Here is a 13,557-nt window from a genome sequence, read left to right as displayed (position 1 = left end):
CAGCCCAGGGGGCGGGGGGGACGGAGCAAGCCACCGGGCCCGCCGTCCCGGGACCCCCTCCCGCCGCCGGACCCCCCACCGGTACCGGAGGCGGCGAAGCGCTCACCTGTCTGAAGCAGAAGGGGACGGTGAGCACGCTCACCCCCACGATACTGTTCACCACGTTCATGATCAGGCCCCAGTTGGAGCCCGCCGCTGCCGCCGCCGCCATGGCCCGCAGCGGGGTTGTCCCCGCCGTGCGGGGTCCTGCTCGCCGCCTCCCGTGCCCCCCTTTCCCGGTGGATTCCTCAGCCGCCCGTAGCCGCCATGGCTGGACCGGCCCCGACCCGCCGCCGGCACCGGCCACAGCGGCACTTCCGGGTTCCGCTGCTCCGCTGGCGCTTCCGGGAAGTCAGGGGGTGGAGCAGTGAGAGGCGCGGCGCAGAGCGGCGCCGAGCGGGCGCTGCTCCTGCCGCCTTGGAGGACCGTGCCCGCTGCTCCTGGGAGGGAGAGGAACCGGGGTGTCACCCAGATTGGGGACAACCCCGAGAGGCGGGGACACACAGGCGTGCACACACGTGCAGAAATGCACACGGGCATGCACAATGCCCATGCATGCAGGTGCATGCTCAGGTGTGCACGTAAAGGCATGCACCTGCATGCAGACACGCGCAAGACGTGCACGTACATGCACATGTATGCACCTACACACATGCGCATACGTGCAGGGGCATGCACATGCATGCAGACACGCGCACGCATGCACATGCATGCAGCCATGCACACGAATACATGCACACGAATGCATGGCACCCAGGTGGGGGCACCCTGGGCGATGGGATGCCCTCGGGGGGCCATTTGGCCCCCCGAGGGCATCCCATCGCCCAGGGTGCCCCCACCCGGGTGCGCATCTGGGGGTGCATCCAGCTGTGCACATGCAACACATGCAGCAGGTCTGATCCCCACCCTGGCCGGCGTGGTCCCCGCAGTGCCCTGCTTTTGGGGCGGGGGGTGGGGGGTGTCTGGGCACCCCGAAGTTCCTCTCCTGGGGGTCTCACCGTGTGCCGATACCCAACGGTGGGTGCTGCCCCCGTCGCGGCTATGTGCCACGGAGGCCAATCTCCATCGGGCCATGGTGGCCACTCACCCGGCACCCAGGGGTCCCTGCCCACCTACCGCAGGCATCTCCCCCCCAGCCCTGCCCACCCCCTCGCTCTCCATCCCCTGGGCAGGAGAAGGCCAACAAAAAAAAAGGAAAGAAAAGAAAAGGGAGGCCGCGGGGGGGCTGTGGACGGCGGCAGGTCGGGGCGGCACACGCTGCCGCGGGAATGAACGGCGCGGCGCTCGTATAATTTGCAGGGATCGCGCCGGCAAACCGCAGGAATCCGCTGCACAAAGGTTTGCAGGAAGGTGAACGTGCCTGGCTAATTGCCTCCAGGTGCCCCCGGCGCGGGGGCCGCGGCTGCAGCACCGCCTGCCTTTCTCTGCCTCCTGCATGTCCCCAGGAGGGGACAGGGAGTCCCCGTGGGGCTGTCACCTCCTTGGTCTGGGGGAGCCCCTGTTGTGGCCAACAGCACCTGGGGATGGGACGTGGTACCAGGGGATGGGATCACAGAATCATGGAATGGTTTGGGTTGGAAGGGACCTTGAAGATCACCCAGTGCCCTGGGCAGGGACACCTCCCACCAGCCCAGGTTGCTCCAAGCCCCGTCCAGCCTGGCCTTGAACCCCTCCAGGGATGGGGCAGCCACAGCTTCTCTGGGCAGCCTGGGCCAGGGGCTCACCGCCCTCACAGCCAAGAATTTCTTCCTGAGATCTCATCTCAATCTCCCCTCTTTCAGCTTAAAACCATTGCCCCTCATCCTATGGCTCCCCTCCCTGATCCAGAGTCCCTGCTCTGGAACCCGCCTGTTGCCATGGGCTGGGGGTGCTGGTGTGGGGCTGGGACTGAGCATCTCCCACCCACGGGTGCCCGAGCACCCACCTGGGAGGGCACAGCTGCCACCGGTCCCAGGGAAGGGAAGGGAAAAGGGAAGGGAAGGGAAAAGGGAAGGGAAAAGGGAAAAGGGAAGGGAAAGCACCTTGCTCCTGCACCGAGGAGACATCTGCAGCCAGTTAGCGGGGAAATCATGTTTATCCAATTAGCGCTACACGGCCCCTAACTCAGCACTGCCAGAAAAACGGGCTCAGGTGGTCCCATGTGCCAAGTGGCCGCCGTCGCCGTCGGCCAGGAGCCCGGCAAGTGCCGAGAGCCGGCTGGCCGTGAGCCCCCACGCCGTGGGACAGGGATGCTGGGGGAGCAGCCCCCACTCTGCCACCGCTGCGGCCCCCCACCCTGTCACCAGCACGGGTGAGTGAGCACTGTCTTGGGGTCACGGTGTGGTTGTGGCACCCACATGGGGTCACCGGCACGAGTGGAGCACGTGGCATGTGTCACCGGGACAGGCTGGGGACAGCTCGGGCACTGCCCGGCTCCCCGCCAAGTGCCGGCCGGTGCTGCTGGGACAATGTGTTTCCGATCGCCGTGTCCCCAGCCCCACTGCGATCTAAACCACCTGCGTCCGCTCACTCGCCTGCAACCCATCAGCTCCTGCTACCGAACACACGCGGCGCGCGCGGCCCCACGCTGTGCCGTGGCCACCGCTCACCACGGCACCGCGGGCAGGGATGGGCAGCTGCCCCTTCCCGGGACAAACCCTGCCCGGCAGCCCCTGCCCCTGCCGGGTGGTCTCCATCCTGTCCCCACCCTGGGAACACCGTTGGCACATGCGTCTCCCCCAAAAATAGCCCATCCCGCTGGTGGGTGCCTGTAGTGGCCCAGTGCCTGGCTGCCAGCGTCCCCTTGCAGATCCATGGGACAGCCGCGCTCTCCAGAGCGGTGCCATCTGCACCGTGCACGGCACTGGGGGGACATGAATGGGACACCCAGGCTGGCACTGGGGCTGCACCCCAAGCTGGATGCTGGGGAGCCCTGATCCCCCACCACGGTGCCAGGCTCAGCCCCCATCGCTCTCTCATGCACCTTGTTGGGGCGGGGGGGGACAAGGGCACCCCCAAAATCCACAGGGGCTCAACGCGCCGCTGTTCAGGAAACGGGAAAGGGGACAGGCTGTGAAAAGGATGAACTAATTAGACAAATAAGGACCAAAATGAAGGAAGGCAGAGCCGTCTGTAGCATGGGGAGAGGGGAGCCCCGCAGCCGCCGGTGGGAGCTGCTGCGAAGGGCAATTACTGCCCGCCCAAAGGGCTCCCCGCGAGCCAGCAAATATATTTATTGCTCACAATAACCACCTGATATTGCAGCAGCGGCCATGTGCTTGCTGCTGCCTCCTCCTGGGGGTTATTTTATTCATTTATCCCCCCCAGCAGCCCCCGGAGCAGCAGCTCCTGCCCAGCACCATCTCCTTCTCCTGCTCCAGGGTTTTCAGGGCTTGTCCGTGCCCATCCGCAGGGACCACGGTTCTCCCCAGCTCCTCGGGTGCCTTCAGCTGCTTGGCCGTTACCGACAGCCCAGGGCCAGATCCTGCCTCCAGTATGACCCGGGGCCTCTGCCCAGCCCTCTGTCCACGTCCTGGCCACAACCGGACCCTCCCCAGCAACACTGGGGTCGTTTCCCCACCGCAAACCTGCCGAGAGCAAGTGCAAAACTCCCTGGAAAGCACCAAACCCCCCCTGCACCCCTGGAGAGCACGGCCAGCCACTGGCACCAGGCGATGCCAACCACGATGGGGACAGCGGGACTGCATGGGGGAGCCCCCAGCCCCACGGCGTGGGGCATTGCAGCTCCGCTGGCTCCTGGGGACCGGCAAAGGGCAAAGCAAGGCTCCCACGGTCCCGTTGGCACGAGAAGGAACGGAGACAGCCGCAGCGTCCCCACCGCAGGAGCTGCCAGGAAGCCCCAGGGCTCAGAGCTTTTCCCGGTCCTGCCCAATGGCCCAGATTCCTCGCGCCTGGATTGGGAGCCCCGGAGAATAAAAAGCCCCAGAGGGCTGCCGGAGCCGCAATTACTGTAATTAGAAAAGGTGGCTTAGGGCTGGCTGGGGATCCCGCGCTGGTTTATGAAAATGCAAAGTCCCCCCCCAAGGGAGGTCAGGCCTGGCAGCAGCCGGGGGCCGTGGCTTTGTCTGACGCTGCTCCACGGGGATGCACACACTGCCATGTGTGTGCACATGTATGTCTATACAGACGTACCACGCTGAGCCGCGCAGAGGCAGATTTGCACTTCGGGTGGGTGATGGCCCAGGAAAAGAGCTGGGTTCATCTCTGACGGGTGGGATGCGGGCACGGCAGCTCCCACCCCCGCCCCACCATCCCTTCCTTCCTCATGGATGTTTTCCTCCAAGAACTCATAGAATCATAGAATCATAGAATTGTTGAGGTTGGAAGGGACCTTTAAGATCATCGAGTCCAACCTTTAGCCTACCCTGACAAGAGCCACTTCTAAACCATGTCCCTCAGTGCCCCATCTACCCTTTTTTTAAACACCTCCAGGGATGGTGAATCCACCACCTCCCTGGGCAGCCTATTCCAATGTTTAATAACCCTTTCAGTGAAAAAGTGTCTCCTAATATCTAATCTAAACCTCCCCTGACGTAACTTGAACCCGTTTCCCCTCGTCCTATCACTTGTCACCAGGGAGAAGAGGTCAGCCCCCATCTCTCTACAACCTCCTTTCAGGTAGTTGTAGAGGGTGATAAGGTCTCCCCTCAGCCTCCTCTTCTCCAGGCTAAACAACCCCAGCTCCCTCAGTCGTTCTTCATAAGGTTTGTCCTCCAGACCCCTCACCAGCTTTGTAGCCCTTCTTTGGACACGCTCCAACACCTCAATGTCCCTCTTGTAGCGAGGGGCCCAAAACTGAACGCAGTACTCGAGGTACTTCCGTGGCAGCCCCAGGTCGGGGGGAGGTCTGTGCCACAGTGTGCCATGGGACTCACATGAACCCCCCCATGAGTCCCCCCCCCCGGGGGCAGCCCTTCCAGGCAGCTTCCCTGGGGCAAGGGGGGTACAGCAAGGGGACGTGGCAGGGTGGGGGGCCCCAGCACAGGTTCCTGGGGACTGGAAGAACTGAAACCCCCCTTTCCCAGGCTGCTGGGGCAGAGCCCAACCACGCCACAGCCCAGAGGTGGGTGCACCCGAGGGTCTGCACCCACAAACCACCCAGAGCACCCGGTGTCCCCCCTCCCTGGGGGGCCAGCACCCACCATGGAGAAGCCCAGGGCTGCTCCCTCCCAGCCGGCCCCGATGACAGATGCCTGGCAGAGCCCAGGAACAACCCGGCAAGTATTTAAAAACATAAATTAAAACAAATTGCGTTTTTATATTGCAAATAAGGGCAGTTTTATCGGTTTTATTGCATAACAACCATTAATGAAGTGCAGTTTCAGGCACCTTAATTGCTCGGAGACTAAAGTTCAATCCATATCAGCGGCGCAGGCTGGAAGCCGCCGTGTGTCATGCGAGTACCTGGCAGATTGGAAATGTAAATAAATTTATGGTCACTATTAGGAGAATGGAGGAGAGGGACCCAATTTACCCGGGCGATTTATCTGGGAGGGAAGCGGCGGGGGTGACACAGCACAAACCGTCCTGGGGGGAGGCGAGAGGCCGCGCTGGCCTCCCCGCGGTGTCACTGCAATGTCACAGCCGTGGGGTGGCTGTGGGTCCCCGCAGCTGGTGCTCGCTGTGGGGCAGGGTGTCCCCGGGCCGCGGGGAAACCGGTGCTGCCCGGGTCGCCTCCTCGCCACCGCCGGGGCCACCGTGGGGCGATGCAGAGCCCCGGCCCCGGTAACCCCCACCCCAGCGCACCACACGCGTGGGCGCGAACGGGAGGCACCGCCGCACACGCGAGTTTGTGCCAGGCACGCAGGTTCGCAGCACCGCGGGGGGGACACGGACGGACGGAGAGGCGGGGGCTACACCGGGACCACCGCGCCAACACGCGCCCACGCAGGACACGCATCACGCCGCCGTGCGCGCGCGCCCGCCCGCCCCACGCGAGCCCCGGCGACGTCACACCCACGCGTACCACACGCACCGGGCCTTACCGGGCCGTTCCGGGTCTCGACGAGCCGCACCGGGTCTCACCGGGTCCCACCGGGCCGCTCCTCCCGCACCCACCCGCCCGCGCCGCGGGACCCGGCCCCGGCCCCCGCCGCGCGCGCCACGAGCGTGGGCGGAGCCAGGCTGTGGCCCCGCCCCTCTCCATGCTCGCATGAATGGACTGGCCCCGCCCCGCCCCTTATAAGGCAACTGGCGCGGCTCGGGGGGCGGGCCCTAGCCGGGTCCGTCCCTCCCCCTCGTCCCGCCCCGCCGCCAATCAGGGCGGCGCGCCGGGCCCCCCGCGGGCGCCGGCCTTTGTTTGTGGAGGGCGCCGGGGCCAATGGGCTCGCGGGGGGGGTAAGGGCCGACCAATGGGCTCGCGGGGGGAGGGGCGGGGCGGGGGGGCACGGCACGGCACGGCCACGTGCGCGCGGAGGCGCCACCGCCGGGCCCGGGGACACGGGGCAGCACCGGAACCGGCCCGGCCCCGCCGCTCCCTTCGCGTCCACCCACCTCTCCCGGGGAGGTCGAGCCCCGCGGGCGGGGGGGGGACCGTGACGCCTCGCCCACGGCACCGGGCTGGGGCCTGCCCCCCCGCGGGCTGCTCGGTCCAGGGACACCAGGGGCACCCCCAGCAGCGGCTGAGTCCCCAGTGTGGTGCTGTGTCACCAGGACGGTGGCCATGACCCCAATGGGGGGGCCATGTCCCAGGAAGGTGCCATGTCCCCAGGATGGTGGCTATGTCCCCAACGGGGTGTCATGTCCCCAGCAGGATACTGTGTCACCGGGAGGGTGCCGTGTCCCCAGAGAGGTGCTGTGTCCCCAGGACAGTGGCCATGTCCGCTGTGGGGTGCCATGTCACCAGGATGGTGGCCATGTCCCAGATGAGGTGCCATGTCCTCAGGATGGTGGCCGTATCCCCACCAGGAGGGCGCCATGTCCCCAGCAGCCCCAAGGAGAATCCCAGCCTGTGCCCGCGTTGTGTCTGAAAACCGCCGGCCCCTCCCTGGCCGTGAGAAGGCTCCTGCTTCCCAACTAGCCCCAGCGCTGGACCGGCTGCATGCCCGTGCTGAGGGCCACCAGCTGCCAGGCTGCGTGTGTGGCAAAGCCGGTGCATCAAGTCACTCCCAGGCTGGCGGCGGCAAGCGCGGCTGCTCGAGAGGAGCCCTTTGCTGGGAAGGTGAAGGTCACGGTCGTTTTTACCATCACGGGCAGCTCCAGCTCCCGTGTTTGACAGTTCCAACCCCCTGCAGCGCTCCAGGACGCGGTTTGTCACGGCGGGGGCTCAGCCTTGTGCCGGTCACTGTACTGCCGGTGCTGTCTGGGAGCCTTGGCCGTGGCCGGTGATGGCCAGAGCGAGGGGTGCTGCCCCCACTGCTGGGTTTGCTGGGCTCCGGTTGTGCTTCTCATCCCCCTCCCTGTGTCCCCCTGCCACCAGTGCATGGCTCCGGGACCGGCTGCCGGTGTGTCTCCAGGAGGAGCCCTCCATCCATCCAGGCCTGCCTGGGATGCTGCCCGAATCGCAGGCAGCAGCACCGCAGCAGCGGGGCAGGGGAGCAGCGGGGTGTCACCGGGGGAGGAAGGGATGACCGTGAGCCCCGATCCGGCGTCACCGCGCTCTCCGGCAGGCGGGGAAGCACCGGTGCATCTCCCCTGGCTCAGGGAGAGAACAAAGGAGGGCATCTGCGGCAGAGGGAGTGCCGCTGCCGGATGCGCTGCAGTGTGGCTAATCCGCCCCGCGCCCTCCCCGGGGCCCCAGCAGTGCGCTGCCGCCGTGTCTCCGCTGCCGCCGTGCCCCCGGCACAGCCCCCTGTGCCCCGGCCTTCCCCAGCACCGGCAGCACCGTGCACCAAGGAAAGAGGCTGCTCAGCCCTCGACGCGAGGGCCCGTGCGGAGCCAGGGGAGGGGGCCCGGCGCCGCTCCCCCCACAGCACCGCGGCCCCGGCCTGCCGCCCTCACGGCATGCACCGTTCGATCCCGCCGTGCGCGCTGGTGTCGTGGTGGTATTCACCCCGGCTAATGCCGTGCCATAAAGGAAAAGTCTTACATTAACGACTTTTGTCACCAAAGTCATTAACATAATAGGACTTCCACATCAAAATTGAATATTAATGCTACACCCGGCTGCGGAGTGAGGCGGATAATTGCTCTAATACATTTTCCAGCAGGATTTTCGCATCGCGGCAGCAATTGCATTAGCAAACCCGATTATTACCACGGCCGATACAATGGGACAGTTAATGGGAGTTAAGTTCTTTCCTTTTTGCTTGGGACCCCAGAGCGGCTGCGGCTCCATGGTCCCCCTACCCCCCACCTGCCGACACCTCCCCGCGGCAGGGGACAGAGGGCAGGGGGACTGTGTCCCTGGCTGGCAGCGGACGTGGTGGTGGCGCTGAGTTGCCTCTTCTCTCCGCGCCTGCAAACACGACCCTTGGTCGCAGACAGCCTTGCGACACCCTGGTGAACCCGCGGCCAGCTGGAAACCCGCCTGCCCCGAGCGCCAGGAGGCCGAGCTGCCCACGTTGTGTTGTGCCATGCTGTGCCACGCCATGCCGTGCCATGCTGTGTCTGGCTATGCCATACTATGCTGTGCCATACCATGCTGTATCATGCTGTGCCATGTCATGCCGTGCCATGCCATGCCGTGCCATGCTGTGTCTGGCTATGCCATACCATGCTGTGCCATGCCATGCTGTATCATGCTGTACCATGCTGTGCCGTGTCATGCCGTGCCATCCTGTGCCATGCTATCTGTGTCTGGCCATGCCCATACCATGCTGTGCCATGCCATGCTGTGTCTGGCTGTGCCATGCCATGCCGTGCTGTGCCATGCCGTGCTGTGCCATGCTGTACCATGCCATACTGTGCCATGCCGTGCCATACCGTGCTGTGCCATGCCATGCCGAGCCACACCATGCCATGCCGTGTTGTACCACGCCATGCCGTGCCGCACCATGCTGTGCCACGCCATGTTGTGCTTCCGTGCCATAGAGCCCCGGGACGGGTGGTGCAGGGGCAGCAGCGGGATCCCACCATCCTGGGGGTCCCACCACGGTGGTGCCAGGGTGGAACCGGGGAGAGCAGGGGGTTGCTCCCTCCTCCTCTGCTTTCCGAGGGGGCTTTGGCAGCTCCCAGAGGGGATGAAGCACCTGACAATGGGCAGCCGGGGCGGGGGGGGGGGGCACGGTGTCCGTGGAGCCCTAGGACCGTGCCCCCCCCCCCCCGCCCCACCGCCCTTTGTCTCTGGTCTGGTAAGGAACAAAAGAAGCTCTGGGGCTGTCTTTAATTGCACTCATTGATTAACCTCGCTCAGGGGGAGGGCTGCCCACGAGGTGGGGGCGCGTCTTGCCCACAGAGGATGTCTGTCCACAGGGGTTTGGCCCACGGCGGAGTTATGCTCATGGGAGTTGAGGGGGGGCTTGTCAGCCCCCCGTGTCCAGGGGCGCAGGCTCAGGGCTCACACACCTCCCAGCTCAGCCCCTTCCCACCCAGCACTGGGGGGGGTTTCCCCAGCATCTTCCCGCTACTACACCACACTCCCCCCAGCGCTCCCTCGGGGAAGGAAGAGCTCCCCAGCTGCTTTTTTGATTTTTTTTGGTTTTCTTTTGCAGTCAAAAAAACGTTTCCAAGCACTCCCCGACCACTGGTGGCCGAACAATGCACCGGCCCCAACCCAGGGCGCTGCTGGCCCCCGGCACAGCGTCACCCCAACGCTGGGATGTGCCTCACGCTTCCCTTCGGCAATGATTCCACACTCTGGGTTAATCCCTAATGTCCCTCTCCCAGATGGAGGGGGATCCAAGGGGGATGTTTTAGCTGTTTCCTGGGGCACGGGGGTGAGCATGGGCTGCGGCTCAGCGCTGCCGTGCACATCCACGGGAGGATGCTCTGGGTGGTCGGGATGCGGCCGGCATCTCTTCCCCGGGAGAGGGACCCAGCCGCAGAACTCAGCCTGTGCTCCAGCAGCTGCTTTGAAACTCCACAGGGAAAACAAACCGAGGAAGAAAAAGAGCTTTCGGGGAGGCGGGGGGGCAGCATGCAGGGAGGGTGTGTGCCGGGGGGGGGCAGGACAGCAGGGGTTTGTCCCTTTAGGGTCCCAGTGCGTCCCCCCCGCCCCGCAGCACGGCCCCTGTCCCGCTCCTCACCCGGGTGGAGGAGAAATCCCTGCTGCGCCAAGGGGCCGGCGGCCGCGCCGGTGTCTGCCAGCACTGCGGCCTTCCCACCGCGGCCGTGGAGGAGGCTGGCTGCGCGCTGCCTCCGTGCTGACGGTGTGATGCCGCGTCCCTCTGTCCGTGTGTCCCTGCGCATCGCTCCCCGCTGCAGCCGCACGTCCCCGTGCACTGGCGCGTGTGCCAGCGCTGTGCCCCACGGTGCAGCCGGCTGTCCCCGACCGGCTGTCCCCACAGTCTGTCCTTGTGCCCCGTCCCCAGGGGTGTGTGAGCGCTGGGCCGTGTGCCGTGTCCGTGTGTCCTGGTGTGCACAGGTCTGTCCGTGCGGTGCCAGGGCACGGTGTGGCCGCGGTGCCGGAGGGTCCCCACGGGCTGTGCCGCATCCCCCGGCCGCTCACCCTCCTAACTCGATTGTCGTCCTGGCGTAATGAATAGCTCCGTTGTAATCTAATAGCTTTTACAAGTTATTTGGATTTATTTGAGCATTTTCAATCAATTATGTCTTTTTATTTATAAAAAAAAAAATATCCCCGCAGTGCCCTGATGGGGACCCGCGGTGGCAGGCGCTGCCGGGCCCCGCTGCTCCTCTCCCTCCGCCGCCCTTCCTGCTGCACGGTCCGGTACGGCACAGCCCCTTAATACTGTACTGCCTTCCCCCCCCCAGCTTTGCACCGCGCGGCCCCCCAGCATTGCACCCCACTCACTTTGCACTGCATGACCCCCTATCATTGTACACGCCCCCCCCCCATACTGCATGGCCCCCCAGCATTGCATCCATTCCCTCACCCTGCACTGCATGCCCCCCCCCATTCCACAGCCCCCCAACGTTGCACCCCCCTCACCTTGCACAGCATGGCCCCCCAGCATTGCCCAGCCCCCTAACATTGCAACGCCCCCCCAGCACTGCACACACACCCCCAACACTGCATCCAGCCCCTTGCACCGCATGGCCCCCCCCTGTTGCACCCCCCCCTCCTCGGTATTACCCAACCCCCCAGCACTGCAGCCCCCCCATTGCACACCTCTCCAACCCCACCAGCACTGCAGCCCCCCCCATCACACAGCCCCCCAGCATTGCACACACAGCCCCTCACCTTGCACTGCATGGCCCCCCAGTGCTGCACACCCCGCCACCACTGTAACCCCCCTTTGCACCCCCCCCGCCTATTACCCACCCCCCCAGCACTGCAGCCCCCCTCCATCGCGCAGCCCCCCAGCATTGCACACACAGCCCCGCACCTTGCACCGCGTGGCCCCCACCACTGCACACACCCTCTTTGCACAGCCCCCCACCATTGCACCCCCCCACCACTGCACCCCCTTTTACCCACCCCGTCAGCACTGCAGCCCCCCCATCGCGCAGCCCCCCAGCATTGCACACACAGCCCCTCACCTTGCACCGCACGGCCCCCCAACACTGCACGGCCCCACTCTGCGGCCCCCCAACACTGCACGCCCCTTTTGCGACCCCCCCCCCCAGTATTACCCACCCCCCCGGCACTGCACACCCCCTCACTGCAACCCCCCCCCCCAGCATTGCACACGCAGCCCCTCACCTTGCACCGCGTGGCCCCCGAACACTACACACCCCCACTCCGCAGCCCCCTACCGTTGCACCCCCCTTTTTCCGCCCCCCCCCCCAAACATTTCCCACCCTCCCCACCACTACAGCCTCCCCCACAGCCCACCCACCCCCCCCCCCCCCCCCGCAGACCTGCCGGCAGCACAGCGGCCCCGCTGCCCGACTCCGGCCCGTTCCCCTCTCGCCGCCGCCTTTGATCTCCCCCGCGCCGCTCCCGGCCCTCGGGGTCCACCCTAGGGGGGGGCCGGTGGAGTGGGGGGGGGGGGGGTGATGATGATGGGGGGGGGGGAGGGGGGTGAAGGAGGGGGAGCCTGGAAACCGCTCTCTCCCCACACCCCCCCTCCATTCTACCCCCCGCCCCGGGGGCCGCCTTGAAACCGCGCGCGGGGCCCGTCATCGCGTTTGGCCAATCGGCACCTTGTTTACACTGCGTGATTGACAGCGGGTTGGCGAGCGGCCAGCCAATCAGCGAAGGGCGGGGGGGTGGGGGGGAGTTGCGTTGCAGCGGGGGTTGCATTGCACCTTCAGTGCAATGCAACCCCCGCTGCAACGCAACTCCCCCCCCCCCCCCCCCCGCCCCGCGGCGTTTAACCGCACTGCGCATGCGCGCTCCTCCCATTCATCCGCCGGGCTTGAATTAGGCGCCGCCGCGCGGCGTCGCAACCCCCGCCGCCCTCTGATTGGCGGGCGGGCTGGCGGGGCGCCAGCCTATTGGGAGAGGGAAGGGAGGGGTTTGCGGTAAGAGGGGGAGGGGGGGTGTGTGTGTGTGGGGGGGGTGGGTGTGTGTATGAATGGCGAAGCCGGGGCGCGAGCGCCGCGCGGCGGCCAATCAGGAAGGGGGCGCGGGGCACGCGCTTATTAGCATGCGGGGCGCGTCGCGCCCGGCGGAGTGCGCGCGGCGTGAACGGGGAGGCGCGGCGGGGTCCCCCCCCACCCCCCCCCCTCCCTCCTCCGGTTCTTCCCCCCCCCCCCTTTCTCCAACCCCCCCCCCCCCCCCCCCCTCCCTACACCCCCCCCCCCCCCTCCGGTTCCCTTTGCTGCAGGAGCAGCCGGTGCATGGGCAGTGCACGGGCACCGGCAGGAGCACGCTGCGCACCCCGGGCAGGGCCGCCCCGCGCCCCCGGGACCGCGCTCGCCCCGCGCCTGGAACGCCCCTCCGGTAAGTCAACTGCGATGGTAACGGGGGGGATTTTTTTTTTTTTTTTCGGGGTGGCGGTGGCGGTTGTTGTTGTTGTTGTTGTTTGGGGGTTTATTTTAATTTATATTATTTTTTTGTTGTTGGCGCTTTTTTATTATGTTTTTATTATTTTTTTTGTCGCCTTAATTTTTTTTTTTTTTTGCACAATTCTTTACGCGTTGATTTTTATTTCTGCCTGTTTGGGTTTTTTTTTTTTGCGTTAAAATATTTTTGGCGTTAATTTTTTTTTTCCGCTAAAATTTTTTTTGTGTTCATTTTTTTGACTTTTTATTTTTTTAATGCGCTAAAATATTTTTTTTTGCGCTAATTTTTATTTTTTGCGCTAAAATATTTTGGGGGGGCACTGATTATTTTTTTTTTACATTCGTATTTTTGTTTTTGCGTTAAAAACCTTCGCGTTAAAATAAAATCCCTGCCTTTAAATTTTTGTGCGTTAAAATATTATTATTTTATTTTTTTCCGCGTCGAATCGCTTCTGCATTAAAATTTTTCGCGTTGAATTTTTTCTTTAATTTATTCCTTTTTGCCTTAAATTATTTCCTCTTCATTTTTTTTCGCGTTAATTTTTTTAATTGCCTTTTTTTACATCG

At 64.4% G+C, this 13,557-nt stretch overlaps 1 protein-coding gene across 2 annotated transcripts in view; it reads right to left on the bottom strand.

Moving 5' to 3' along the window:
- SLC38A10 (solute carrier family 38 member 10) overlaps window positions 1–352 on the bottom strand; it is a 38,052-nt gene extending 37,700 nt beyond the window's left edge. The window contains exon 1 of one of the 2 annotated variants that reach the window (XM_063351914.1): window positions 107–352. In XM_063351914.1, the coding sequence (XP_063207984.1) occupies window positions 107–211 (105 nt within the window). In that variant the 5' untranslated portion in view covers window positions 212–352. The remainder of the gene's footprint in view (window positions 1–106) is intronic. The other variant, XM_063351913.1, reaches the window with a different exon arrangement.
- Between the last annotated feature and the right edge of the window lie 13,205 nt (window positions 353–13,557).

Source organism: Chroicocephalus ridibundus, chromosome 14 (assembly GCF_963924245.1).
Source record: "Chroicocephalus ridibundus chromosome 14, bChrRid1.1, whole genome shotgun sequence".
In the NCBI taxonomy this organism is placed as follows: Eukaryota; Metazoa; Chordata; class Aves; order Charadriiformes; family Laridae; genus Chroicocephalus; species Chroicocephalus ridibundus.
Note: the sequence above shows the minus strand (reverse complement) of the source record. Positions and strands in the feature narration are given on the sequence as shown.